General features: G+C 44.9%; 1 protein-coding gene across 1 annotated transcript in view; it reads right to left on the minus strand.

The window, feature by feature from the left end:
- Nucleotides 1–746: 746 nt before the first annotated feature.
- Tcerg1l (transcription elongation regulator 1 like) overlaps nt 747–14,882 on the minus strand; it is a 183,841-nt gene continuing 169,705 nt past the window's right edge. The window contains exons 10-12 of the mRNA XM_034515698.2: nt 9,998–10,087; nt 5,379–5,497; nt 747–1,610 (exon numbers count right to left, since the gene is read on the minus strand). Of these exons, the coding sequence (XP_034371589.1) occupies nt 1,454–1,610; nt 5,379–5,497; nt 9,998–10,087 (366 nt within the window). The 3' untranslated portion in view covers nt 747–1,453. The remainder of the gene's footprint in view (nt 1,611–5,378; nt 5,498–9,997; nt 10,088–14,882) is intronic.

The raw sequence follows: 14,882 nt of genomic DNA on the forward strand, positions 1-14,882 counted from the left end.
CTCTCACCAAGCCAGGGCTATACCCTCTCCAGTCAGGTTGTACCACAGCCATGGCCAAAGGCCCCTGTTCAGATAGGGAATAGCTGTTCTGGTCATTTGTCATTACATTATTCATTAGTACCTGGACCCAGACATCATAACCCCAAACACCTGTGGTATTAGCAATTCTTTCTTTAAAAAGTCCTGTTCAAATCACTGGGCGGTCTCCAGTTTACAGCTGTTCACTGGCATACTGACTTGGCACCAGCCCCTCCAAAGCCGGACTGGAAAGTCTATCACCTCTGAGGTCAGGGCCAGCTAGGCTATAGATCCCCTGCTATGCAGAACATAAGCAAGGGCCATGAGTCAACCTGCAGAGAGACTTGAATGGTTGAAAGGCAGAGTTCATTAATCGAGCATGGTGTAGACGCTACCACACCCAAGTGCAGTCTAACATGTGTGAGATCATGAAGAAGGCAGATTAGGGGGCTGTCATTGGTCAGCAGGGAACAAGGGCATTGTCTTTGAAGAGGGACTCCATAGCTTTGAAATAAATAAGCTGACATTCAATAATTTAAAAAAACTAGTCTGCTGAGATTTTCAGCAGGGTGTGCCCCAGTCCATACCAGTAGGTAAGGTCTGTTCTAGTATCCTGACACAGCATGGCATACACTTACCTCTGTCTGCAATCTTCTGAAATTGGAAGTCTTTATTTGATTCATTTTTGCTGTCTAAGATAGTGAGGCATGCCTCAGACAGAAAACATGCTGGTTTAAAATATTTATTGGTTAAAAAAAATTTAAAATTTTTATACAAAGATGATGAGAAAAATCTCATGCAAACTCTGGGCATACAATAAAAATAACTCAAATAGTAATATGATGATTCTGTACAAAATAATTCTTCTTAGGAAGGACCTCTGACAGCCAGCATGGCTCCCTTCTCCTGGCCGGGATACACCTTCAAAGAAGCCAGTCACTCAGGTGATCACAAGTCACATGGGTGTCAAATGTCTGGTTGTCACTGTGATGAATAATGAAACCCATTTCTACTATTCAGGAAACAAGGGGCCTTGATCTACGAACACCATGGGAGGCCTGCACAAAAGGGGGTGAGTCACAAAAATCTCGGGGAAGTCCTAGACAGTCCTTTGGAGTGGAGGCAACACCTTGAGATGATTACCCACATTTCCTGCTGCTGCTTTACCACAAACCTGTGGTGGGTTTATAATTTGTGTATATTACAAGTAATTTGCATAATTAAAACACTTAAAGACTCGACATCTCATGGTAATTAGAAATGCATCAAACTGGGAACAATGTACAAAAGAGGGAGCTTCAATATGAAACAGTAATTCTCTGAGAACATCCAGCGCCCCAGCCGCCTGAACTGGGCAGAACAGCCTGCCACTGCCACCTAAGTCCCCCCCAAGCGCACACTCAGCTGCCCGCTGTCATATTGCATTTGCACAGACTCATCTCATCTTCCGGAGCCTTAGTCTGTTTTCCTTGTCCCGTTTTTTTAGGATAAGTATGAACTGGTTGAAAAAGTGCTCCTGATCCTTTCGCTTCTGAACGAGACGGAATCTCTGATCCCGGCCGTGTTTCTCCGCAAACTCTTTAAATGTGGTCCTGAAAGATAAAGAAAGACATTTCTGAGACATCTTCCCAGATAATGAGTCCTGTTTTACCTCAGAATGACAAGCAAGCTCCCAGGGACAGGACCTCTGCAGCCCAACTGGCTTTGAGGGGCTGGGTCCTGCAGGGCTGTGACCTGATTTTACTTACATATCTCTGGCCTTGGATGCCTATTTCTGATGCTGCTGTATATCCATGAAAGCCTCTGCTCTCCCTGAACCTCCTCCTGCTACAGTGCTCCATATATGCTGGGGCTGTGCAGCAAAGAAAGCCTTCCATCTTTTCTTCCCCTAGTTGGTACCCACTCTTTCTTGGGAGCCCTGGTCTTCTTTGGGAAGCTAGTGTCCTCTAGAGACCCAGAGAGTGCTCAGGCACTCTCTTTTGGGTCCTTTAACATGGAATTTGACTGGACCCTCGTGATCTGGGGTAGAGACACTGCTATCAGCTTGGCTCTCTAGTCTCTGCTGACATTGAGAGTCTAACCATGGCTGGCAGGTAGGGAGTTCTTGGTTCTCCCTGCAGAAAACCTCCTGTTGCCAAACCAGGGATCTTCTGGAGGAAATCATAGAGTCCAGCACTACTTGATAGGAAAGACAGACCTGCCAATCATAGGAGCTTAAGGGGTGATAATAGTGCCAGGTCTTTGAAACAATGTCAGAATCTGGAGAGGCAGTGGTCCCAACCTGCCCAGATCCCACATGGAGCTTCCAGGAATGGCAGCTATGGAGTGGCCAAGAACCCAGGATCTGGCATTAGCCAACCAGTCTTCCTCCCAGTCACAGCTTTGGTGCGCTTGTCACCCAGAGTCCCCATTGTGGAGGATGGTTGGTTCTGAGCACTCAGTGAGCATAGGAAATCACTCTTCACTCAGGAAACTCTTGCCATTCTTGCTCATTATCTTTATAGAGAAGTTTACATCCAATTACTGTGTTAAATTATTGCAGCTTATAGCCTTTTATGGACAAATGACAAGCATATATGGACATGGTTGTTAAAAGGGTGGTCCTAGGACTTGGTTCCTCATTGTCCCAGTTCTTTCTGCATCTAGCTGCTGGCTGTCTGCTCTGCCTGCAGGGGCATTTCCTTAATGGGTCCTCTGAAAGGAAAGCTTCTTTCTCTGGTTGCCCTCATCTTCACTTCTGTCCTTCCTTCTCCATCTCCTCAACCCTGCTTCTTCCTCTAGTGGTTGCAGCTGCAGCTAGCATTGCACTTTTGTTAAGGCCTCTTCAAGGTTGACAGGCAATGCTGCTCCCGCCCAGATCACATTCGGGGAATCTCTTCAGAAAAGCATCATGGAAGATGAGGGAGAATAACAGCCCAGTGTGCCTCAGCCATGTGGAGGGGTGGATTCGGCTTTCTGCTGGCTCTGGGGAGCTCAAGAAGTCATTGGAGTGACTGCCATGAACCTGTGGCTATGCCCTGATGAACAGAGATGGCACCAGCATTCACTGTGCAGGTGTCCCACCCAAGCAGAGGGGTATGTGTGCTAGGCTGTCCAGGAGCCATGAGACTGGTCCATGGATACTGTTCTCACATGTTCTCAGGAGGGACTTGAGACTGACAGATCACCAAGGTCAGCTTGGACAATAGCCAAGAGTACTAGAGACTAGTATAGCAACTGCTGAAAACACTCTAAAGAGCCTAAGCTAACTCCAGCATCTTACCCCAAGGTTGAGCTGTCCACATCTTGGGAGGACAAGGTGATAGCGAGGGAGAAGATAAACAACCAAGGGCACATCTGGCTACTTTTAAGATTATAAACCACTTTGTAATTATGAAAGTAATACAAGCCAAGTGTGTTTTCATAATATTTTAATATGTTCTACTGTAGTAAGCATTTTACTGTCTGTGTGTTTCCTGTAAGTTACACTGTGTCCCTCAAACACACAGTAACATTTATCTACAGCACAGCTGAAGGGGAAATCTAGTGTTAAATAGGGGTGTGTTTAAGCCTGCTTGATTTCTCTCACTCATGGTCTGTGGTGTGTGTATGTGTGTGTGTGTGTGTGTGTGTGTGTGGTGGGGATGTATGTGTGATGTGTGTATATAATGGAGTGTATGTGTAATGAGGAGTAGGTGATGATATGTATGATGTGTGTATATGTTCATTGTGGGATTTGTATGTAATGTGTGGTGTGTAGTGAGACGTATATGATGGATCTATATATGTGTGGTTGGTTATGTGGGTGGTATTCGTAATATGGAGGGTACATTATGGAGTGTGATGTGTGTGTATTGTGTTGTTGGGTTATGGTATGTGTGCCTGTGTGATGTGTGTGTGTTGGGGATATATATGTGATCCATATATAATGAGGTTTATGTGTGTAATGAGAAATAAGTGATATATATATATATCACTTATTATATATATATATATATATATATATATATATATATATATAGTGGGCTGTATGAGTATGTGCTGTGTGTAGTGATGGTAGTGGTGGTGGTGTGTGTGTGTGTGTGTGTGTGTGTGTGTGTGTGTGAGATGGGTGTATGTATGTGTGGTGGGTTACCTGTAATGTGGAGGTGATATGACGTAGTGTGGTGTGTGTGTATGTGTGCATGCATACACACATGTGCTGTGTGATATATGGTGTGTCTGTGTGTGTGTATGGTGAGAGATATGTGTGATGTGTGAGGTGCGTGTATAATGTGTGTAATGGTTATGTATTTGTGGGTTGTATGTGAGATTTTTTCTTCAACTTGCTCAGTTTATTTTGTATCCTCCTCTATTTTCATGACACACTGTGGGACTTCAGGCTTGTCACTAGGATCTTACCAATGAGCAGCAAGGGTGCCAGCTATCACTGTTGAGTGTCCTGTGCTGGTCAGGGAGTAAGAGCCACATGGCAGGACCTTGTGCTGTCTCTTCTGTCAGTTTTTGAGGTTAGTATGATTGCTTACATTCAGATGAGATCATAAAAACACACAGATATCCAGCACCTTATCCCTGGGCCAGGCCAGGCCAGGCCAGAACTTAAGGTTCTAGAACCAGCTCCTAATTCCTCACTTCATCCTTCCCTCCCTCTCTTGACCACTCCTGGGTAGATGAGCAGGTCAGAGCTGGGCCAAGTACTCAAGGCTCTTCGACTGGAAGCCATGTTTTCAGATGATCAGACACATAATTGGTTTTTCCTTAGCATTTCCTGACATCCAAGCCGCACAGACTTTTTCTAATTCAAAGTCCTCCAGACAGGAAGAGTGGTTTGTGGAGCACCATGCAGCCAGTATTAGTGTGCACTAAATTATGGACCAAACACATTAGAGACCATACTACGGAAACCCAAGTCATCACAGAAAGGAACAATTAATATACACTTCAAATATTATACTGCTAGTTACCATTTAAAATAAAAATATATAGGCTGGAGAGCTGCCGCCACAGTGAAGAGTGCTTACTAACCAAGCATAAGGACTTGCATTTGGGTCCTATGTAGTAAACTAGGTGTGGCCCTGCACACTCCTATAACTCTGCCCCTGAGAAGAGAGTTAGGAGGATCATTAGATTGCAGAGTCAGGCTTTGCTGACCTTTTGAACTTTGTAGCAGAAACACAATCACTATGGGGGATTTACTTAGTATATCACACTATCTGCCAGGCCGAGAAGTACCAGGTTCCCAAAGGGCTTCTGTTGCTAACAGGTATTTCCCGTAAATATTTCAATGTCTTTAAAATGTTGTTATATATAATGAAGTCAGTTCTGCAGTCATGATACATTTCTGGACCCAGAAAACACTTGGTATATGTCTCTTTTCATACCTGGGTGATACTTTAGATTCTTCTAGAAGTTTCTTGAATTCTTCTTTGGCTAGCAGCAATTTACTTTTCCTTTCCTTGTATTCTTCTTTTATTCTTGTCTTGACAAACTGCTCAAATATCTGAAAACAAATGCACAGAAGAAAATCATCATGAAATTAAACCTTGTATGCCAAAGCCAGCACAGAAGCCCAGCATCTGAGGAAGGTGGTTCTTTGTCATGGCTACAGGACCTGCAAGCAAAGCTCCTGTTATGATACTGCCTACAAATCTGAGACCTCCAAGTAACACAGCCTCAATTCCCACAAGGCCCAGTGTTCTCCCTTTACACATGCGGCACTTCCGGGCCAATCCTCAATCAGCCCTGTTGTGCTCTGGAAGCTAGGAGCCCCTCTGTCTGCACCTCCCCCTGCAGTCTGAACTCTGAATGATGTTTGCAGGACACATAACCTACCAGCACTCACATCATTGTCAAAGCATCCACACGGTGCTTAATCTGCTATACTGTCTTCTATGGTTCTGTAATCGGCCTCTGAATCTCTAAAAATGACACGAACTTGTAAACATGAACTCTGGCATCTCCAAGTCCCACAGTCTACTTTCCAGGAAACCTCACTTCTACATGTGGGACTCTGGGGCAAGAGGAAGGTTCAGGGTACACAAGGGGCCTCCCTCAAGGATGTCAAACAGTATCTAGACTGTACCAGCTATCAGGGTAGAAATTACAAAGGAGGAAACCTGACCCAAAGTATGTTTTGAACAACCAAATAACAAACCCTGTTCCAAGTCTAGGGCATGAAAATACTGTCTGGTGTGCAGAGAGTATTCAATACTCCAGAGCAGGCTGTTTTCTCTTGGAAGCCAGGTACCATATAGGATTATGGAACTTCTCTTTGTTACTTCCCATAGAATGTTCTCTCATTGCTGTCACTTGTTTGTTCCCTTGCTTGAGACAGGGTGTCATGTATTCTAGGCTGGCTTTGAACTTGCCATGAGCTCTGATCCTCCTGAATGTGAGGATTGCAGGTGTCTGTCACTGTGCCTGGCTTATGCAGTGATGGGGATGCCATCCCTGACTTCGTGCATTCTGGGCAAGCATTCTGTCAACTGAGTTACATGCACAGCCTCAATGCTCTCCCTTTGTCAGAGAGAGGGAGGCTACTCATTGCTCTAACATTAGAAAACTTGTCACTTGCAGACCATAAAGTCAAGGAAGAAGGACAAAGCTGTTCTAATCATAATGCTATCCAAGCATCCAGAACACTAAAAAAAATAAACAGAAGATCATTTAAATATTTATGTAAACATAAAAAAACCATCAATAAAAACCCGAATGCTGTTTCACCGGTGCAGTCTATTACGGCTCTGTATCAATCCATGTAGATCTGAGAGGTATTGACTGGTCCACAGCAGCCTTGCCAGGGAACGGTGGGGAAAGGGGAAGTGATGGTCCACTTAAAGCCACTACTGTCACTCTATCCGACGCTATTTTACTGTTTTATATCTTTCTGTTTTGTTTCTGATATTTTAAGAGGGGGAAACAGTGTCTTAATATGTTGTCCTTGGTGGCCTGGAACTCTTGATCCCCTTGCTTCAGCTTCCTGATGCCAATGGCATGCTCTTGTCCCCGATCTATGCTTTAATAGTGAACCTCTTACAGGATGTTATGCAGGAAATAGTACTAGCCTCCAGAGGCCTTGGCAGCGCAAAAGTGAAATATTCACGAGTACAACTTAAATTTTGACCGTGTGCACACACATTTAAGTAAGGATATGATTGGGTTATTTTACCTTCAAGGCAAATAGCGCGGCGTGCTCTCCAGCAGCCCTCTAATTTAAATAGAGAGAAGAAGCAAATGCGGGCTGTTAGCCAAATAAAAGTGAGTGGCTCCATCATCAGCGAAGTTTTGCTCTATTAATTTTAAATGTGGGCAGAAAGGCTGGCTGGCTTTGAGGTCAGAGCCTATGAGGAATGCCTATCTACCTCCCTGCCTGGGATCACCTAACCACCTTATCAAATTATTCCCCTTTCTCTCTCCTTTTCCTGCATCGCTTTATGTAAGCTGCCATAAGTCAACGTAGCAGGTATATTTCCCCTCTAACAAATTACACCAGTTTTACCCAAATTGGAGCATGACTTTTTAAAAGAGAGCACTGGCCGTTATCTCGTTTTCTGTGGGTTCTGGTGTAATAAAATGAAGCACTTCTTGTTACCATAGAAACTGGACTGATTAGCGCTCCCCAGGCCTGGCTCTCTGTTTAGGTTCACTCCATCTCCTTTGCAGCCTGGATAACTTCACACCAGGAGCCTTAGCTTTCTCCTGCGAAAATGCTGCCATGGGAGGGCTCTGCAGATTCTATCAGATGCTTGCTATCCAATCCATTTGTAATCTGGACTGTGCTTTCCGAGAGGAGAGAGGCCCCAGGCACCGCTCTTCTCCCATGCAGTTGCTGTGCCACTGGTCATACGACTGCAGCAGGGATGGGCATTGGGCCAGGATGTTCTCTGGAGGGCCTAGTTCATGAAGACCATGAGGCTGGCTCCCTTCCCATTGTAGCACATTAAGATAGAACTGACATCTCCCTTGGCGATTTCACAGGGACATCTGAAATTTTTTGACTAAACAGTGGACTCTTGGTGTAAGATGCTTCAAGATGCAGAAGCATGTGTCTAGGCAAGTGTTGACTACCCAAACAAGGACAATCACAGCAGCCTTCTTGGGCTGGCATCTGCCCCCTCTAACCAGGGTCTCTGGAAGCCCAGTCTCTCCAGCTTCCTGGGCTGATCTGATACAGTAGGTTCTGCCCCTAGACACCAGGAAGTGGATGATGGTTAGTAATGTCCAGCCCACGAACCAGCTCCTTCCTACCTGGGCCCTTGCTCTCCTAGACTTGTTAAGAGATGTAACTTAATCATCAAACTGAGATGGTTGGAAGACCTCATACTAAACAGGGCTTTTCTTTTAGCTTCTTCTAAAATGATGCTAGTCTCTAAAACATACCAATGGCATGCAGAAAACAACTGGTCACATACCAAAAAGAAAGCAAAAACAGCTTCCAAACAAAAATGACTACTTGCTAAAGCACAGCGTGTATATTTATAGGCTGGCTTAACACATTACTGTTTGTAATGACTCGTCACAGACAAGGCGAGCCTGCCTTAGGAGCTCACAGCATCTTATGGTGTAGATGAGCTTCCTCTCCTACAAAGAACAATTGAACTTTTTGCTTTTTAATAATGCAACAAAATGGTGAAATTGTATCAATTATTAAAATCTACAGTTTTCTTTATGTATAGAAGAATACACATGTAGCCCAAACTCAGCTCACTGGATTGTGGGCTTAGTATCCTCACAAAAACTCCACAAAAAGAATCCATTCCAAGTTTATGCAAGGCGAAGTTGGAGATTCTAGGTGGCTAGTTCAAGATACTCCTGGGCTTCCTGGTCCTATATCCAGCCTGATAGAGGAAGAGATTTTAGTTAAGGAGTAAGAGAGACAAAAGCTGGCTGAGACCACGTGGGGGCTGCAGGCCAGGCCACAGTGGTGTAGGAAGCCCAGCAATCGGCTGGTTTTAGACACTTTCAGCTGATATTTTAAAATTACTAGCTAATAGTCAGTCCTCTTTTTATTCTTTAGGTAAGTTACACTTTATGATACTTTACAGATTTATAGAAAATGTGGGAGAATATTTCAGAAAAGACTCATACCCATTTCTACATCTTTTTTAATTAATTATTTTATTTATTTACATTCCAAATGTTGCCTCCCTCCTGATATCCTCCCTCTCAGAGTTCTTCACCCCATACCCCATCCCTATCTCAGGGTCTGTTTATAGCCAGTGACAGACTCAGTCTAAAACTACACTCTATTACATCCCGATCTTGATAAGAATCTGCCAGCTCACACATCAGTAGGTTCCTGGAGATCCTTGACAACCCTTCCTCTCTGCTACCTCTGAAGCTCCTCCCTTTTTTTTTTTTTTTTTTACAGTTGCTTTGTGTCTGAGCATACATGAGGTGGGGGCAGGGGAGTGACGGGGCCTCAGAAGGAGTCTGGCCAGTTCAGTGACTACAGGTATAGCACTGTGTCCTCAGCTCTTACCTGCATTCTGCTCTACAGCCACAGCTAAGAGGTGGTGTCCTCAGCCCCTCCCAGGCATTCCCTCCTACCTCCCAGTCAGCCCTCTGTCTATACAACCTGGAAAGGCAGAATTGGCTCTATGAACTGCTTCACAAATAAGTCTGGGCAGATCCCTGGGAAGCCATTCTTCTGAAGACCCTGGTAGCCCCCACTCCCTGACTCTTCCTGTCACCTGTTTTCTAGACTCTGGTCCCTTGCCACTCCTGGCTTTTCTATGACAGCATGTCACTTTAGGTAGAGTGGTGTCATCAACACTCTGAGTGCCACATTTGGAATGGGGTTGATGCTCCAAGCTTTGCAATTTGATCTTAGAGTCCTTCCCTGCAGGGGTCACAACCAGACAGCAGGATAGAACAGTGCCAGGCATGAGACTCCCCTCTGCCTCCAACTTCACTCCCAAGCTCTCAGACTGACAGCAGACTTAGCTAGCAGCCTTTCAGTTCTGTCTATAGCTGCCATCTCTCCTGGCCCCAGAATTACCTGTTTTCGTTCCTCAGAGTTTAGCAGGAGATATCGCGGGTCAAACACAATTTTATGCAATTCTTTCTCCCAAGTAGAAAACGCTGACACCTGAAGAAAGATATTCAATAAAGCTGCTGTTAGCATCTGATTCTGAGCCTGGAGTGTGCTGAAATGATCAACTGTTTTAAAAAAACAGAGAAATTACTACAAAAAATATGAGAAAAATTAATTTCCAGATGGACAACACTACAACTCTTCTGGCATCTTCCAGGACCCTCCCATGATCCATGCTGCCTGCAGGATGGGGAGGGGGTATTTCAACGTCATATCTTAAATGCTGAGAGGATTCTTCTAGATGTTCTCAGAGCCCTGCAGGCCAGGCCACAGCAGTGTAGGAAGCACAGCAATAGGCTGGTTTTAGCAGACTTTCAGCTTATATTTTAACATTAATAGCTAACAGTCTTCTTTCTAGTCTTTAGGTAGGTTACATTTTATGGTACGTTACAGATTTATAGAAAATGCTGAAGAGTATTGCAGAAGGGTCTCATACCCACTTCCATGTGTCATTTTTAAATTAATTATGTTATTTATTTATATTCCAAATGTTGCCTCCCTCCTGGTCTCCCCTTCCAGAGTTCTTCACCCAATGCCCTATTCCCTTTGCCTCTGAGTGGGTGTGTTCTCCTCCCCCAGGAATCCCCCCATGTGTCTTTTATCACTGAAATCTAATATCAGTAAGCTTGGTGTGGTGTCATAAATTTTGAACCAAAAGCCCCCAGATAATTTGGATTTTGTTTTTTATTAATTAATTATATTATTTATTTACATCCCAATTATTGCCCCCTCTCAGTGCCCCCTCTCAGTGCCCCCTCACAGAGTTCTTTCCCCATCTTCCCTCCCCTTTGCCTCTGAGAAGGTGGCCCCCTAGATATCCCCCAACCCTGGGGCATCAAGTCTCTACAGGATTAGGCACATCCTCTCCCACTGAGACCAGACAAGGCAGCCATCTGCTACATATGTGCCAGGGCCTCGGACCAGTCCATGTATGCTCTTTGGTTGGTGGTTCAGTCTCTAGGAGTCCCAGGAGTCCAGGCTTGTTGACATTGTTGGTCTTTCCATGGGGTTGTCATCCCCTATAGTTCCTTTAATCCTTCCCCTAATAGGGGCTTCTGACCTCCATCCAGTTCTTAGCTGTGGGTATCTGCATCTATCTCAGTCAGCAACTGGGTAGAGCCTCTGAGAGGACAGTCGTGCTAGGCGCCTGTCATGCATGTCCTTTTGGGTCTGGGTTACCTTGCTCAGGATGACATTTTCTAGTTCCATCTATCTATCTCAATTTTTTTGTCCTAGAATTCCATGGTACACGGAGTCTCATGTCTGTTAAGGTCCCTCTATACTGAGTCATTTTCCCAGATTCTCCTTGTTTCTGATTATCTTGGTCCTTGGAAGATGTGTTGCTCTGGCTTTTTATAGAACTCCTCCAGCCTGAAGGATGACTACAGAGCCAACATGCCACTTCAGCACATTGTATCCTGAGTCTACACCATCCTTGTGATTCATTAACAATGGGGACCCAGGACTCAGGCTGAGGTGCATGCCCAGTCTTCCTTGGACAGGTAGGTCATTTCTCCATACTTTGCATACTACAATTTGGCAGGAGCCATGTGCATCTCCCACATAGGAGGTCATATTCTCCATGGGTGATTTGGAATCCTTCTGGTAGACTATCCTTCCATCTCTCACAGTGACTTCTTTATTCTGCCCTCCTTTTTTTTTATATAGCTGTGAGGATACATACAGGTATGCTCATCTCCCCAGTAACTATCCTGTGCTACCTCATTTTTGTTGCTACCCAGTCACCTCAAATCCAACTGCCTAGAAGTCTGTGGTAGGGCTCTAGTCTCTAAGTCTCTGCTGTGTTTCATATCCTGCCTTGAAGGCACGACCTCACTTGCTGGTTTTTCCAGGGCTCCAGGTCTCTCTGTACTCTGTGGGTCTTAGCCCTCCAGTCAGCTGACTTTCCAGAAGCTCTGGTTTTCTTAATGAGAGGACAGAAATAGAAGCCAACACCTAGGCATCGGCACATCACCACTGAGAAGCTCTTGCCTCCAGATTCTCAGCTGATAAACAAGGGGACGTTTAAGCCATTTAAAAATAATTTGTTCATTTAAAAACATTGACTTAATATTGACTCTGCCTTGGCCCCATGCTGTGTGCTAAGAATGGAGAGAAAATAAATCAAGACCCTTGTATAAAAAAGTCCCTCGTCTTGGGTAACACAGGTGATGGGAACTAAGAGGTTCTCAAGGACCATTCTGAAATAAGGATACTCATCCCGGCTTAGGGAGGGATCTAGGAGGATGCTCTAGGATGGGCTTCACATTGCTGTAAAGGGTAGCACTCATGAGCTATAAAGAAGGTGGGATTTAAAGGGACTGGACAGTCCTTTTAAATGAAAAGTGAAAGTGCTCATGGGAGGCTGGGAACAAGTAGACACACAGAGGCTCATGCAGGGGATTCTGAAATGGCTGAGACCCAAGCAGTGGACTCTCAGATAGAGCCTGGATGTTACCCTGAGGGCAACGATCAGATCTGATACGTATTTGGAAAAAGTTATAGGGATATAATGGGGTATGGGGACTTAGGCAGGAAGGGAGGAAAAGTTAACAAAACAAAATTCACTCATGTTTCAGTTCAGTTCAGGTCTCCTGTTTTGAGCACGTGTTATGCAGTTCACAGAGCTTGTTTGGGATGCTGTGAAGCTTCCAGAGATACTGCCTAGCTGGAGAAAGTAGGTCACCAGGGCAATCCTTTAAATGACATATACAACCTGCTTCCTGGTTTGTTTGCAGCTCCATAGTAGTATGAATGGCTATAGAATCCTGTCACTGTGGACTGAGCTGCTCTGCTATGGGCTCCCTACCAGAATGGACTAAAGCTCTCTGAAGTCACAAGCCCGAGTAAACTGTTCTCCTGTAAGGACTGTGATCACAGTGACACAAAAGTTACTAATCCACACTCTTAAGATATTCCTGGGTGAGGACCTGCTTCAATCAACACAAGTGTGCATATGTACATTGTACCAGAGAGGTTTTCTTAATAAACAATTTTATCTTTAATAATCAAAATTCTTATTGTAGATCTCACAGACTCTTTCCCTGGTGAGGTGATCCATGTCCACACAGGACTATTCTTTATGACTGAGCACTTGGTACATCATTGAAGCCACATAGAGCAGGGGCTTTCTGGGAGAGTGACTCCCACAGGTGTATCTGCAGCAGTGATGGACAGAGCTGTTGCCAGACTCACCCAGCTTAGCCAGATAGGCACATTCTACTGTGGTGACCATCTGAGAAGAGTCCTTCAGAGAGGTCTAAGGATGGCTATCAAGTAGGTCACACACTCAACTGTGATGACTGTCTTTGAAGATCTAGAGGTATAAGAAGGGAGTGTAAAAACATGTATAAAGCTTCTCAGAGGAGCTTGTCATCCATTAAGGAGGAAAAAAAAGACACTCATATCCTAGCTACAATTTACAGTGATAAACCAATCTAGTCATCTCACCCATGGCCATGACAAGTCCTATGTGCAGGGCCATGCTGGCATGCTGCCCACTCTAGGGGGTCCAGAGACCCATGCCACTCACTGTTGCTTTTCCTGACAGTGTCACCACCCTCACACAGTGTCACCTGATGCTTCTTTGATTATCTAGCATTTTACTTGATTTGGTCTCAAATGGTTGAATTCCTCAGTAACATTCAGGTCACATCCTGCAGTGTTGCCCCTGCATCTCACTGTGACATGTGTCTCAGTCCTCTCTGTAGCCACATTTTGTGACCACTGTCACATATCCTGATATCCATGGGACAAGAGCATGTCCATCTGCTATCTAGGTGACTTGCTGCTGCCCATGTCAGTGGGACAGTCTCAGTGCTTCTAGCATTCTTTAATTAATCCAATGTTCAGGGTCATCTGCCTTTATCAGAATCCTGAGAGTGTAGACAGTGTTCTTCATGAACCAAAGAGAGTGGTCCTTTGTTTACTTCTAGCATCTCTTTCTAGAGATGGCAGTTGGGTTCCCTGCACATTATCTCTGCTGACTGAGTTCCAAGCTACCTCATCACTTCCATACTGGGGGAAACTGGGGTTGTTTTCCCTGAACCTAGATCCTGAGAGGGAGCCACAAGGCTAAAGGTGACTAGAGAGGGAGTGCCCTATCTTGACAGATATTACCGTCAGGTTGAAGCCTGTGTTGAGGAGTAATCTTCCAGGCAATGGCTGGCTAGTATGAGGGTCCTGAAGCTGCAGACCCCATATAGTACTGTGTCATGAGGAGCTAGTGTTGAATAGGAGGTGGGTATAGGGAAATCCCCCATGCAGGAGAAATAGGTGGCCTGTTTGGAGCTCCAGGAACTTGGATTTTCATATTATTGAGATTTCCATTGGTCAAAATGAGAAAACAACCCTGTAGACAAATCCAGAAAGATTTCCCAGATAGTGTGGCAAGACAGCAACCTTAGCTTGCAGCATTTGGTGATGGTCACCTGCTGTGTCTGGGTGAAGAATGTCATCTCCAAGTTGTTCCCTATCCTAAGCGTCATTTGCTCCACCCACAGCCTAAGCCTTTACCAGTAACTCTCCATGTGGATGTCAAGTTCATCTCTTCAACTGGGTACCCAGCAACCTGGTCTGAACCCATAACCCTTCTCAGTTCTAATGTGGCTGCTTCCCTAGGCATCCTGGCTGTGACTTGCTTCTTTTGTGAGCCCCATGTAGCTCCAAGCATCTACTCCAGAATGAATTCTGTGGAGGACAAGATTCCTTTGAAGTATGCCAAATCCTGGTGGCCATCTAGCACCCCATTCTGTAGATGAGTAGGGGAGGCCACATCAGACTGTGAGGG

Source organism: Arvicanthis niloticus, chromosome 1 (assembly GCF_011762505.2).
Source record: "Arvicanthis niloticus isolate mArvNil1 chromosome 1, mArvNil1.pat.X, whole genome shotgun sequence".
NCBI classification, from domain to species: domain Eukaryota; kingdom Metazoa; phylum Chordata; class Mammalia; order Rodentia; family Muridae; genus Arvicanthis; species Arvicanthis niloticus.